The 14345-nt window shown below is 38.1% G+C and overlaps 1 protein-coding gene across 1 annotated transcript; it reads right to left on the minus strand.

Moving 5' to 3' along the window:
* Nucleotides 1–7018: 7018 nt before the first annotated feature.
* LOC128990978 (Parkinson disease protein 7 homolog) lies at nucleotides 7019–13499 on the minus strand. Its single transcript, XM_054413667.1, has 5 exons — nucleotides 13210–13499; nucleotides 8907–9068; nucleotides 8396–8465; nucleotides 7913–8035; nucleotides 7019–7241 (listed from the first exon to the last, which is right to left on the minus strand). The coding sequence occupies exons 1-5, from the start codon at nucleotides 13390–13392 to the stop codon at nucleotides 7108–7110; spliced, it is 672 nt and encodes a 223-aa protein (XP_054269642.1). The 5' UTR covers nucleotides 13393–13499; the 3' UTR covers nucleotides 7019–7107.
* Nucleotides 13500–14345: the final 846 nt, after the last annotated feature.

Here is a 14345-nt window from a genome sequence, read left to right on the forward strand (position 1 = left end):
TAAACGGGGCAAAGCCCGCGGGTACAGCTAGTTTCATTATAAATTTATAGCAAATACCCAGGATTTCGGTCTAGACTCTCTGTTCAACCAGAAGGTCTGAGGTCTGATCTTTGGTCAACCACAAAGACATTTTAAGGGTTGTACAGCTGAAAATCACTATTCCAGTAAAAATTGAGTTGATAAAATCTAAATAAATGTGTTGTCAACACCAATAATGGAGTTTTCAGTAATTTTGTTTAAATCTTCTACAACTATTCCACTATTCCTGACTATTACCTACAATTTTAAGGGTTTGGGATTAAGTTCCCTTTAGGTAAAATACTGCATATGACCACATGTCATTTACGGGTTTATTAGCACCATTAGGAAACTGCAAGGAAATAATTGTACCTCGTAATTCGTGGCTGCTATCTTGGGCTGTACTTTACAATACCTGTATGGCTTATCACACAGTACATCTAGTTTGCCAACTCCACAGTCTGGGGGCCAATTTGGGGCCGTATCGCCTCACGACCCTCGCCCTTGTTTGTTCGGTCAATTGAAAACCAACGCCTCTGGACCTCCGAGGCTCACGACCTGGTAATGATACATGACATAACTGTGATATATAGAAACTGGAGATTAAAACATAGCCGCCTCCGGCCCGACCCTCGTTATATTGAAATGTTCCCATCGCCGCAAACGGAACACGCTCAGCGAACACTATAATTCATCCGATAGTTGAAATGTTTGGGTAGAGGTTTTGTTTGAACTGTGAATAAGCAATTGTATGTATTGTCGTGGAAGTTCAAAAACATAGAAAATTCTCCTTGCCCGAGAGAACAGGAATTGGGAAGTTTTATCTATTGTATCGTTTTAACTATCAGTGGAGTTTAAAAAGTTGTAAAGTTTTCCTCGTCATAAAGTGAAAGACCTGAGACCTGTATAGACATTTTTGTTTCCTAAATAGAATTACGGCACTAGCATGACCTTCCTTTAGACCAATAAGATATTGCACGTAGCTTGATCCATTTACTTTTTTGTTCATACATTGAGATAAAACTGAAAGACTATTTTTGTTTCGTATTAATTTGTAGCGTCACAATTGTTCTACGAACACCAAAAAGGAAAATTATAGGCCTACATTTTTCAGTGATGACTAAACAAATGGATAAATGAACCATTGTGTATTTGTGGTCACCACTACTATCTCAGCCACATTATTTAGAACGGTTTCTTGAATGACCCAGTTTTACCTAATGAGAAAAGAATGGGAGAAAAGGTTTTGTCGGGGAAGAAGAAGAGCTGATGTCGGTTTCAGATGTTTGGCAGCTGCTTTATTTGTTCAATTTCGATACTTACCCTCCTCCCTTCGTCTAAGTACAAGGACGCTTACCACGGAAAAAGCTAATTATTATAAATCCATTTGTTTACTATTAGTCCGTTGAAACATGTGCAAAACGCTGAGTTTAAAAAATGAATATTTGTGAAAGATTAGTGTAGAATGGACAGAAATTACCATCAGGCCACTCTTAAAGCCCGCTTAGCCTTAATCCTAGCATTAATACTATAAAATCCACTTATTCGTTTTATCCATTTATTTTTCCTGACATATGCCCTATCCGTTCATTTTTTTGTATTTATTTATTCAATGCCCAAAAATTCCAATTCCTAGACGAGGACCATAACCGTTGAGCCATCCAAATGTATTTCTCTTAATTGTATTTTAATTACTAACTTTACGATGTGGGGAGGATGGGGAAACACCCGGGGGACTTTTGGAGAAATGTACATTTAAAATGTGTATTACCAGGGGTATATAGTTTTGGCCAGCCTGTCACTAATTTCTTCGGAAACAACACCTTTATTGATTAGGCTAAATCAGGGTCTGACTTACGGGAGCTATAAATGAGGCAACGATGGCATCATAGTTTAGTTCAAAATTCCTCCATGAACAGCGCTGTAGTAGAGAGCACAGTGAGTAATTTTTATTTCACTATTATAAAATGATAAATTATAATTATAAATTATAAAATTAAGACAAATTATAAAATTAATCTTATAATTTTTTTCATTATAAAATTAAATTGTCTTAACCTAACCAAACTTGCTGATGATGAAAAAAATCGAATGAAGTTTACCAATCGAAAAAATAGTTCTGTTCATAAAATATAATTATAAATACCTCAAATTCTAACAAAAGATGTAACAGTAATGGCTTCTATGGTAGGCTTTTTGGATTGGTAAGCTAGCGGATTTAATTCAGGGTGCAAAGCATAGAAAAATAGTGCACCTATGTGGTTTGTGTCAAAAATATTTTTCGTATGCTTACAGAATATACAGTAATATCAAAATGCAATCAGCCGCTTTTCTTTGTCTAAAAAAATTCTTGCAATTTTATCATCTATCAACATTTTATCCTACACACACGTACTGTAGGAGAGTCCTCCGTACCGAAGCCCTTTTGCGCTTCAGTTAATTTGAGAGGATAGGAAAGTCTCTAGTTCTAGGTGCCATTGCATATTTGTTGACTTTTGTATCTCACACCAAACAATCATCCATGTGCCTAACTAATCACCATATCCTGATAGTGGCAATTCTTTGTAGTCGAATATTTTCAAATCCTCAACTCAAACAACTGATACATTCCCGTTGTGAAACCAAGAATATCAGACAAGATATGCACCTGTTTATCCACAATGCTGAATGAAAAACGCTTATAGATTTGTTCCATCTGCTAGCCGTCTGCGCCTAGCTCCAGCTGCCGCACCGCGCTGTGACGGCCGGCGGGAGTCGTGTGGCAGGCGCACGCCGGAACCAGCTGACGGAAACAGTGCTGCCATCGGAAGTGTCAGGTGCCCTTCCCTCTGCGCACGACCGGCGTGTGCAAACACCCCCCGAACCAAGTACTCGCAATTCCGGTAATTAAGAGAAAAGGCAAGACTGTTCAGCTAAGCGGAATCCGTAAATGGCTCCCTTCTTTACCTGCTTGAGGGCCTTCGGTCACTGGAACTTTGCGGTTTCGGTGTTTAGCCACGTCTTTTTAGTCTAAGGAATGAAGGAGTGTGCTACTATGGAAGAACTTTAGTTGTAGATAATAAACCAGGTCATTTGTCTTTCGTGTATTCTAGCCTAGTTAATTGGCTACGGGGGAAAAGGGATGAGTGACAGCCTATTTTTTTTTTGCCGTGGGCCATAACAAACTGTCAAAACCACCAGGTAGGCCCGAGAGCCAGTTGACTCCCTACAGTATAAGAGTTATTCAGGGGAGATTAATCTGTCTGTATGGGGGTGTAGTCGGCAAGATGTAACGGAGGCCGGGTTCAGTTGCTTAACTGGGCTACCTTGATATCAATTATTGAAAATATTGATTCGATCAGTAAACCTTCATTAGATTGTATCATAATCAGAAAGTTTGGCTATGTTAGGTTAGGATTTAACAGTTTCATTTCATCCAAACACGTTCCATTTCCATTTCAATCCATACGTTCAAGGTGTATAAAACTTTAAAGCTTACTGATTTCGCTGACAAACAATACACAAAACTATTAAATAATATCAACACCCACCCTCATCTTCTTCCTGCTTTTAGCAAACTGGAAGACTAAAGACTGAAAACGATGTCTTCATTACCATCTTATTATCAGTGAGTGGTTATTAATGGTCATCGGAATAGAAGCCATGGGGCCAACTGACGGTAGTTGATGCGCCGATCAGATGAGACAAGGTGCTATCATTATAGGCAATCAGTGAACAAGAAACCCCACTTGGATCGGTGAAATATGGCAACACTGTTCACAGTGCTCCAGCGGCTATCTACCGAACAATCTGATAAACTCAGACAACTCGCTAATTAGAACGCCATCTCGACAAACAACTGTGAATCTGAGTAAATTGTTCCCACGTGGTTGGTCAAAGTAGTGGATTTCTTATCAAGCACGTATTTTGTCCGCTTGTCAAATTAAAAGTAAAATGGGAGTTCGGCTCTAACAAATGGCTATCAATTTGAGTCAGGTAAGATAAAAAGGTTATTGTTCTTGCTTGAATCTTGCTGTATTCTTATTAAGTGGGTTCACGGATGGAAAGCGATTGTTTAAATAAATTGAAATTGTCAATTCTGAATGTAATGTTCATAATAACGAATAACGATGATGATGGTTTGATATCCCAGTTAATTGTCTCATGTGTCTTGAAGATTAGACCATAGTGTAGGGGAGGATGTCATAGGAGTATTTGTTGTCTGTCTCAAGGCTAGCTAGCTATGTGTCTGATAGTTGACGGTCTAGACCATAGTGTAGGGGAGGATGTCATAGGAGTATTTGTTGTCTGTCTCAAGGCTAGCTAGCTATGTGTCTGATAGTTGACGGTCTAGCTAGACCATAGTGTAGGGGAGGATGTCATAGGAGTATTTGTTGTCTGTCTCAAGGCTAGCTAGCTATGTGTCTGATAGTTGACGGTCTAGACCATAGTGTAGGGGAGGATGTCATAGGAGTATTTGTTGTCTGTCTCAAGGCTAGCTAGCTATGTGTCTGATAGTTGACGGTCTAGACCATAGTGTAGGGGAGGATGTCACAGGAGTATTTGTTGTCTGTCTCAAGGCTAGCTAGCTATGTGTCTGATAGTTGACGGTCTAGACAATAGTGTAGGGGAGGATGTCATAGGAGTATTTGTTGTCTGTCTCAAGGCTAGCCAGCTATGTGTCTGATAGTTGACGGTCTAGACCATAGTGTAGGGGAGGATGTCATAGGAGTATTTGTTGTCTGTCTCAAGGCTAGCTAGCTATGTGTCTGATAGTTGACGGTCTAGACCATAGTGTAGGGGAGGATGTCATAGGAGTATTTGTTGTCTGTCTCAAGGCTAGCTAGCTATGTGTCTGATAGTTGACGGTCTAGCTAGACCATAGTGTAGGGGAGGATGTCATAGGAGTATTTGTTGTCTGTCTCAAGGCTAGCCAGCTATGTGTCTGATAGTTGACGGTCTAGACCATAGTGTAGGGGAGGATGTCATAGGAGTATTTGTTGTCTGTCTCAAGACTAGCCAGCTATGTGTCTGATAGTTGACGGTCTAGACCATAGTGTAGGGGAGGATGTCATAGGAGTATTTGTTGTCTGTCTCAAGACTAGCCAGCTATGTGTCTGATAGTTGACGGTCTAGACCATAGTGTAGGGGAGGATGTCATAGGAGTATTTGTTGTCTGTCTCAAGGCTAGCTAGCTATGTGTCTGGTAGTTGACGGTCTAGACCATAGTGTAGGGGAGGATGTCATAGGAGTATTTGTTGTCTGTCTCAAGGCTAGCCAGCTATGTGTCTGATAGTTGACGGTCTAGACCATAGTGTAGGGGAGGATGTCACAGGAGTATTTGTTGTCTGTCTCAAGGCTAGCTAGCTATGTGTCTGATAGTTGACGGTCTAGACCATAGTGTAGGGGAGGATGTCATAGGAGTATTTGTTGTCTGTCTCAAGGCTAGCTAGCTATGTGTCTGATAGTTGACGGTCTAGACCATAGTGTAGGGGAGGATGTCACAGGAGTATTTGTTGTCTGTCTCAAGGCTAGCTAGCTATGTGTCTGATAGTTGACGGTCTAGACCATAGTGTAGGGGAGGATGTCATAGGAGTATTTGTTGTCTGTCTCAAGGCTAGCCAGCTATGTGTCTGATAGTTGACGGTCTAGACCATAGTGTAGGGGAGGATGTCACAGGAGTATTTGTTGTCTGTCTCAAGGCTAGCTAGCTATGTGTCTGATAGTTGACGGTCTAGACCATAGTGTAGGGGAGGATGTCATAGGAGTATTTGTTGTCAGTCTCAAGGCTAGCTAGCTATGTGTATGATAGTTGACGGTCTAGACCATAGTGTAGGGGAGGATGTCATAGGAGTATTTGTTGTCTGTCTCAAGGCTAGCTAGCTATGTGTCTGATAGTTGACGGTCTAGACCATAGTGTAGGGGAGGATGTCATATGAGTATTTGTTGTCTGTCTCAAGGCTAGTTAGCTATGTGTCTGATAGTTGACGGTCTAGACCATAGTGTAGGGGAGGATGTCATATGAGTATTTGTTGTCTGTCTCAAGGCTAGCTAGCTATGTGTCTGATAGTTGACGGTCTAGACCATAGTGTAGGGGAGGATGTCATAGGAGTATTTGTTGTCTGTCTCAAGGCTAGCTAGCTATGTGTCTGATAGTTGACGGTCTAGACCATAGTGTAGGGGAGGATGTCATAGGAGTATTTGTTGTCTGTCTCAAGGCTAGCTAGCTATGTGTCTGATAGTTGACGGTCTAGACCATAGTGTAGGGGAGGATGTCATAGGAGTAGTTGCTGTCTGTCTCAAGGCTAGCTAGCTATGTGTCTGATAGTTGACGGTCTAGACCATAGTGTAGGGGAGGATGTCATAGGAGTATTTGTTGTCTGTCTCAAGGCTAGCTAGCTATGTGTCTGATAGTTGACGGTCTAGACCATAGTGTAGGGGAGGATGTCATAGGAGTATTTGTTGTCTGTCTCAAGGCTAGCTAGCTATGTGTCTGATAGTTGACGGTCTAGACCATAGTGTAGGGGAGGATGTCATAGGAGTATTTGTTGTCTGTCTCAAGGCTAGCTAGCTATGTGTCTGATAGTTGACGGTCTAGACCATAGTGTAGGGGAGGATGTCATAGGAGTATTTGTTGTCTGTCTCAAGGCTAGCTAGCTATGTGTCTGATAGTTGACGGTCTAGACCATAGTGTAGGGGAGGATGTCATATGAGTATTTGTTGTCTGTCTCAAGGCTAGCTAGCTATGTGTCTGATAGTTGACGGTCTAGACCATAGTGTAGGGGAGGATGTCATAGGAGTATTTGTTGTCTGTCTCAAGGCTAGCTAGCTATGTGTCTGATAGTTGACGGTCTAGACCATAGTGTAGGGGAGGATGTCATAGGAGTATTTGTTGTCTGTCTCAAGGCTAGCTAGCTATGTGTCTGATAGTTGACGGTCTAGACCATAGTGTAGGGGAGGATGTCATAGGAGTATTTGTTGTCTGTCTCAAGGCTAGCTAGCTATGTGTCTGATAGTTGACGGTCTAGACCATAGTGTAGGGGAGGATGTCATAGGAGTATTTGTTGTCTGTCTCAAGGCTAGCTAGCTATGTGTCTGATAGTTGACGGTCTAGACCATAGTGTAGGGGAGGATGTCATAGGAGACTTTGTTGGCTGTCTCAAGGTCAGCCACGTGGTTGATAAGAGATAAGACGAACTCGAAGGCTCTCCCAGGGTAGCGACCCGTCACTACTCGCGCTGACACTGGAACAAGAATAACAAGAGCAAATTAGAAATTATTCTTCTTTGATAGAAATGTCAGAACCTTCCAGAAACTGAATCAAGACACAACAATTCAGAACTTCTAAAATACGTTATTTTTGAATATCAAACTGTCACCTTCCCAACATAGAATATAAACGTATATAAATAAAAAAATTACAAAATCCTACAAAGAAATAGAGTACTATGACAATATACAAAGTGGCCCAAAAAGCTACTCTACAATTCACGGCAATTAATTATTATGTAGCTGTACAAACTTACTCTATCTTCAAACTATGTGCTCTACATGTTTTCCACCATTGTTTATTACGTATTCCATTCGTCTTTGCATGTTTTCAACCTTTCCTGAACATTGTTGTGGAGTGATGTCCTTTAAAATAGAAGTTAAGTTAAAGCAGCAGTTTAGATGAGAGCCTTTTTTGGATCAACCTGTATATTTTATAATAGCAATCAAACTAAACAAAAAAGGAACTTTAGTTTCTAATAATGCTAAGATTACAATTATAATCCTACTGTGCGTATACATATCTCCCCTTATTCAACTTTAATTTAAAAACCAGTAGACATAATTGAAAATAGTCATCTTGTCGTACAATCAGATGAAGGATACTAACTTAATGACGCTGTAGGATATGGGTTTCCTTGCCTACCGTCAACAATAGTGTCTTCATGGCTATAGTATGAGTAGTGTGTATGTAGCTTCTCCATGTACTCCGGGGCTGAGGTCAGTCTACACAGGTATTTGATGTTGTGAGCATTCAACACTAGTGGTCCTGTAACAGTTCATTATTTAGTCTATATAAGCACATCAACTTGCAAATCTTAACAAAAACAATATCGTAACGAACAACAATAAGTGTTGTTTTAATAATTATTGACTGGCAAAGTAGGTGAAAATAAATCATAAGTTTACGTGTGAGTGACATTTAAATACCCGCAGGTAGAGCTCTAAAATAGCATTTTCCTTTTTCCACTAATAATTTAGAGTAGATAAAAATAATAATAAGTTTACGTGTAAGTGACATTTAAATACACGCAGACAGAGCTCTAAAATAGCATCCTATTTTTTCCACTAACAATTTAGAGTAGATGAAAATATATCATAAGTTTACGTGTGAGTGACATTTAGATACCCGCAGACAGAGCTCCAAAATAGCATTCTTCTTTTTCGTGATTCAAAAGTAGTTGACCAACTTCTTCAGACTGAAAAACAAACAAAATCATAATAAGTAATTTAAATCAAAACATTCTGCAGTCCAAACAATTTGATAGTTCACGTCATAATTGATTCTGATACCGTAAGTAAACATACAAATGGTATTGTAAAATATTAAGTACATTTTGGGAAATAGAAAATACTATTTATTGGTCCAGATCAGTGTACTCAAACGTTGCCAACACAAAACGAATATGAAAACCTCGCGCTTCAGATGTCCTCTTAGGATTTGGTAGATATTCGAAGTAAATAAATAAAAATAAATATGAATAGTTTCAAGGATCAGTACTTACCCTGAGGAGTCGTCCCTAAATCATACTCTACTCCTCTACTCCGTGGACCTTCTTTAGAGCTTAGACGATAAGTCTCAGTACTTGAACTTAAGGTAATGACTCTATATGTGCTCTAGTCTAGACTCTCTATCGTACCTGAGACATGTAGTTAGCCGCTTCCTCGCCCCCAGGGATGACGACGGCGTCGTAGAGACCTCTGGTGAGAGCCTCGGCGAGACTACAGTCAGGAGTCAGCACCATGCCGTACTTGCATGTAACCGGATCCGCTCCAGCTACACCGGCGACTGTCGTCCTGATCTATAAAACTTCTGTAAATTGCGTATCTAATCTATATATTTAATACGCTAGGCATATTTTTGTCATAATTGTTTTGAAGCTGCTACCAAGTTTGAGGTGTCGTTGGAGAGGGTGTAGCACGTAGATTTGCCATCTATCAAAAAATCTTTGAAATTCCATCAGGGCTCTGCCCCAGTGGCCTTCAAAGTTACCATGTTATCCTTATGGAGAAAATGTTTGTTTACATTTGAACAGATGAATACTTTGAAATTTACACTAATATTTGAAACAGCTGGTTATACTCAAATTGAAATTAATGGAAACATGACAAAGATTTTGATGAGATAAAAATGTACACTGTTATTTTTTACAATTAATTGGTGTTTCACTGCAAAACACGTTATTAACGTTATTATAGGGTTCAGTGAATTTACACGTAATGAACACGTAATTTTTGTGATTTTTAAGATCTCTTGTTTTACTGAAACTAAAAATAAAATGATTATATTTAATGAGTGGAGAATATCAATATCCAAGGAACAATATATTTTATGTAATTTTATCTATTGTAAGAGATGGCATATACATTCTTCTGTATTTATGATAAGTGTACAAGAATAATGATCTGAAGTTATTGATATTAGTTTTAAACATGTCTTTCACCTCCAAAAAGAATATTTGATTATATCTGAAGTTAGGAAGGGTGGGTCCCAAAGATTCTGGAAAACACAATTCATTATTGTGTTAAACAGGAATCTTGATTTGTCGTAAGGCTTGATTAAGGAAGGTAAAGAAATCAATTTTAAAAACATGTGGAGGAAATGTACAAAAAAATGAAAGGAGTCTTCATAAAATTATCAGGTCATGCCAGAGAAAATAGAAGCATGAATGGGAAGCATTTGATGGACGCTGTACAAAGGGTGTTAAGCTAGCAATGCTTTACGGATGCAAGTTCTAGGGTAAGGATGTTAGGATTGAAAGATTTTAAAGTAAACATTTGAGTATGCAGAGAAGAGTTTTCACGGAAAATAAGTCCCAGACTTCAGCCAGAGGTGGTGGTGGGAACGAGGGGGGTTTGGTTTATTATTTAGGTTATCATCAATTAATCAAAAGAGAATCTTTTACTGACTTTCACAAAACAAACTGCAAAAAACGGCAGGTAAACTGCGAACTCAATTAGGCCTTTTACCATCACCAGCTTTAGCAACAAAACCAAGAAACGAGAAAACACCAAATAAAAAAAATTAATACAAATCCTTCTTCTCCTCTGTCTAAATTGCGCACGATTTCGTGCGCCAGGTTCTCTAGTTGTAGTTAAACTTTCTAGTAATCGATACCAAAAATTACAGACCTCACAAGGCTAATATAGTTGTTATATAGAATGTGTAGTCCTCCATAGAAAATAGTATATTTCGTACCTAGGGGTTTTGTTGGCTAGAGATAGTTTTTTAAGTTCGAGACGAAGTCGAGAACTTAAATCGATCGAGAGCCTGCAAAACCATTCCGGTCCGCGGTACGAACGCTATTTTTCACCACACTATATCCTATTACCACTATTCACCACTATAATAATGCACACTGATAGTCAACACAACTACGAATTTAAGGTTGTGTGAAGAAATAATTTGAGGAATCATCAAAAATAAAAATAAATAGTTGCTAGGCAACGGTGACAATAGCACAATTCTATTGTTTTAAAATGCTTATATCTCGAAAACGGCTTGAGATATGGCAAAACGGTTGAAATTTTGGCACACATAGCGGGTGTCAACTTTTGATTACAAACAATATTACAACATAAAAAATCAAAAATTCCCAAAAATTTAACATTATTTTATATGGGTACAAATAACAGTTATCACGAAAATTTTCAAAGTCCAGACTTTTTGATATTTTTGCACACCTTGACATTTTTAAAGTCCATAATATTGTTTTAAAATACTTATCTCGAAAACTATTTGAGATATGGCAAAATGGTTAAAAATCTGGCAATAAATATATTTTAACTTTAATAGATACATTTTCTAAAAAAGTTTATGCTGCTCCACTAAAGAATAAGACAGGGTTGGTGGTTACAGAAGCCATTAAAACCATTCTACCAAAGGGGGTTAAAAACATTCAATCTGACAATGGAAAATAATTTTGTAATCAATATTTTAGCAAACTAATGAAAAAATTAAATATTAATCACTATCACACTTTTTCTACAACTAATTGTGGAGAGGTTTCAGAGAACTTTAAAGAAATGGTTATACAGGGTGAATAAAAAGTCAAGACCCCCCCCCCTCTAATATTTTTCCTAGTAAATATACAGAGATATCCTTTTGGTAGTCGAGCAATCTTAGCAGGAAGTTTCATTTTATCATTTTGAAATTTTTGAGGGTCCCCCCAAAAGGGGGGATTTGGGGGGCAACTCAAATATTTTAAATGTAAACCCCCTTCAAGTGACACCTCATTTTGAAGTAATTACAAAAACTTAAAGAATGGAGAAAACTAGAGGTCGCTATCTCTCCTCTATCCAAAATGGCAGCCAATATTAACAATTTTACCATTGATTTTCCACAACATTTGACGGGCTACCATTTTGGATAGAGAAGAGATAGCGACCTCTAGTTTTCACCATTCTTTAAGTTTTTGTAAACACTTCAAAATGAGGTGTCACTTGAAGGGGTTTACATTTAAAATATTTGAGTTGCCCCCCAAATCCCCCCTTTTGGGGGACCCTCAAAAATTTCAAAATGATAAAATGAAACTTCCTGCTAAGATTGCTCGACTACCAAAAGGATATCTCTGTATATTTACTAGGAAAAATATTAGAGGGGGGGGGTCTTGACTTTTTATTCACCCTGTATAGAGAATTTAGTTCTCAGGGGAGTTATAAATTGTTGGGTTTACTTCCAAAGTTAATTGGAAAATATAATAATAAGGTGCATAGATCTATAGGAATGAAGCCTAACCAAGTGTTAAGAACAGTAAATATGTGCATGAGCGGTTGACTTTTAAAGTGCAAGTTAAAAAGCCAAGATATAAGGTGGGTGATAGCGTAAGAATTTCCAAGTATAAACATGTGTTTAGTAAAGGATATACCCCGAACTGGACAGGGAAGCTATTTACAATAGCAGAAGTTAAGAATACAAATCATTTAAAAACTAACTTATAACTAACTAGATAACTAACTATTTATATTTAAATGTTATACTCTGTGACATACCAGAAATAAATAATACGTGTTACTGTTCTGGGCAATAGGCGATACATTTTTCATTCCAATCTAATAACTTCATCCCGTAAATCATGAAAATATTTTGAGAATCTAATAAGTTTTAGGAATAAGAAATTGCGGGCTATAAAAAAAAAATACCTTATCTAGCTTTTCTTTTTTTTTACTTTTCTTCTTGTAACATTTTTACAAAATGCAACACATTGTTCAGCCCTCAGACACGTCTTTATTAATACTTATGAATTGGGTTTAAGTGTTGAGTTCAGGTAAACCATTAGCTAATAACATCGAGGTTCATGAGTGAATTCACAGGTAACATGATGAGTAACGATGGATTTTATTGTGTGTGACACTTTTCACCAAATAAATGTCTTATAGAATCCGTTATTAGTTAACTAACTAACTAATCCAGTCTCACTCAAACCATTTCAAGACCCTTCAAACCTGTTTACACAAATATATACTTTCAAGGTCAATTACACACAACCGATTCATTTTGCAATATGTATTCACTGTTCAGTCAATTAAAATATCAGCTGATCGGGCCAGTCATATTGCCCTTAACCCATCTCTTAGAGCGGTACTAGTCCTGACATTTGTGTAGGCTATGGAGGGGCTCGACCCATCTCACCAGGTAAAAAAGTTTCGTTAGTTTTCCTATTCGAACACTATCAATCTACTACTTTATAAAAAACATTTTTATTATTTACCTTATCAATTATTCTTTCTTATTAAAATACTTTCAGAACTTGAGCCCTTTCATTCACTTTCATACATTGGGTATTTTTAAACCGATTATGTCCATAACAATAAATAATCGTCTAAGGTCAATCACCCACAACTGCGATACTTCAATCATTTCACAGATCAGCTGATCGGACCAGTCATATTGCCCTTGACCCATTTCTTATAGTCCTGATATTTGATTACGGAAGAACTCACCCCAGCCCTCCGAAGAAGCTCTACGACAGAAACCGCTTCCAGTTCCTCGGACCCATCAGCCACCAGAACCACCGCCGTGAGGTTATCCCGGGCTTTTGGGTAGCGAGGGAAAGGGTACTTCAGGGAGTCAACTAGTGGGACGGTACACAGACTGAAGATCAGGGGGCACAAACTCCAGACCATTCTGCTTTAGTCTATATGAAAGGTTTATGGTTTACATGCGAGAACGTTAAATAATAGTTTTACAAAATATAGTTTGGCGCGAACGACTTTGATGCGTTTGACTCCGGTCAGAGATAACATAGCGATATAGCTGAGATATAGCGGTGTTATCGCTCCATCTTAATTATTGTAGTTAGCACAGAGACAATATTGTCAAATTAAAATCAGGTTTAGTCTTAAAATTGACGAACAACACACTAATAGTCAGTTATACTAAAGCTTTGCGTTTGCAATGAGGGAGGACACAGTTTGATAGAATTTGCTTCTTTGAATTTACAGTATTTTATAATAGTACACATCTACCATAGCCATAATGTGCTACCACTTCACCTAAACAATAGAGAAAAATAAATTATCAAAAATTCCCAAATTATCACAAGTTATTCATGAAATTAAAAACATAAACTGTTAACAATCCTACTTTGACAGTTAGTTCCCATTGCGTATCACAGTTTCATACACACAGCTGTACAGCTGTTTTCATAAATGCAAAAAAATATAGTGCTGCACCCTGTTGGTAAATCTTATAACTTTAATTTTAATGCTTTTGCATATCATAGAACCAACTTTTTTAGTTGTAACAGCTGACTAAATTCTTTAATTCCCTTTAAATATGAATACTCATAAGGTTAACATGGGGAACTACAGAGCCACTCCATGGGGTCACCATAGTCACCTATCTTCCCCAACATCTTTATGGAGGAGTTTGAGCAAAAAGTTTTGGCTTCAGCTCGACTAAAACCGAAGATATGGTGGAGGTATGTCAATTACACTTTCGTGGTTTTCCCTCATGGAGATGATAAATTGAATGAGTTTTTAGAGCACCTTAATAGCACTTCATCTTCCATAAAACTAACCATGGAGGTGGAATCACAAAACAAACTCCCCTTTTTGGACATTTGCGTAAAAAGCAT

The sequence above is a fragment of the Macrosteles quadrilineatus genome, unplaced genomic scaffold (assembly GCF_028750875.1).
Source record: "Macrosteles quadrilineatus isolate MER2022 unplaced genomic scaffold, UCM_ALF_1.0 Scaffold_3__2_contigs__length_128488019, whole genome shotgun sequence".
In the NCBI taxonomy this organism is placed as follows: Eukaryota; Metazoa; Arthropoda; class Insecta; order Hemiptera; family Cicadellidae; genus Macrosteles; species Macrosteles quadrilineatus.

Coding starts and splice junctions, on each gene's coding strand:
- LOC128990978 (XM_054413667.1), bottom strand. CDS start 13,392: ATGGTCTGGAGTTTGTGCCCCCTGATCTTCAGTCTGTGTACCGTCCCA. Junction 8,466..8,906: donor CGGCTAACTACATGTCTCAG/GTACGATAGAGA, acceptor TTTGTTTTTCAG/TCTGAAGAAGTTGGTCAACT. Junction 7,242..7,912: donor TGAAGACACTATTGTTGACG/GTAGGCAAGGAA, acceptor TTCTTGTTCCAG/TGTCAGCGCGAGTAGTGACG.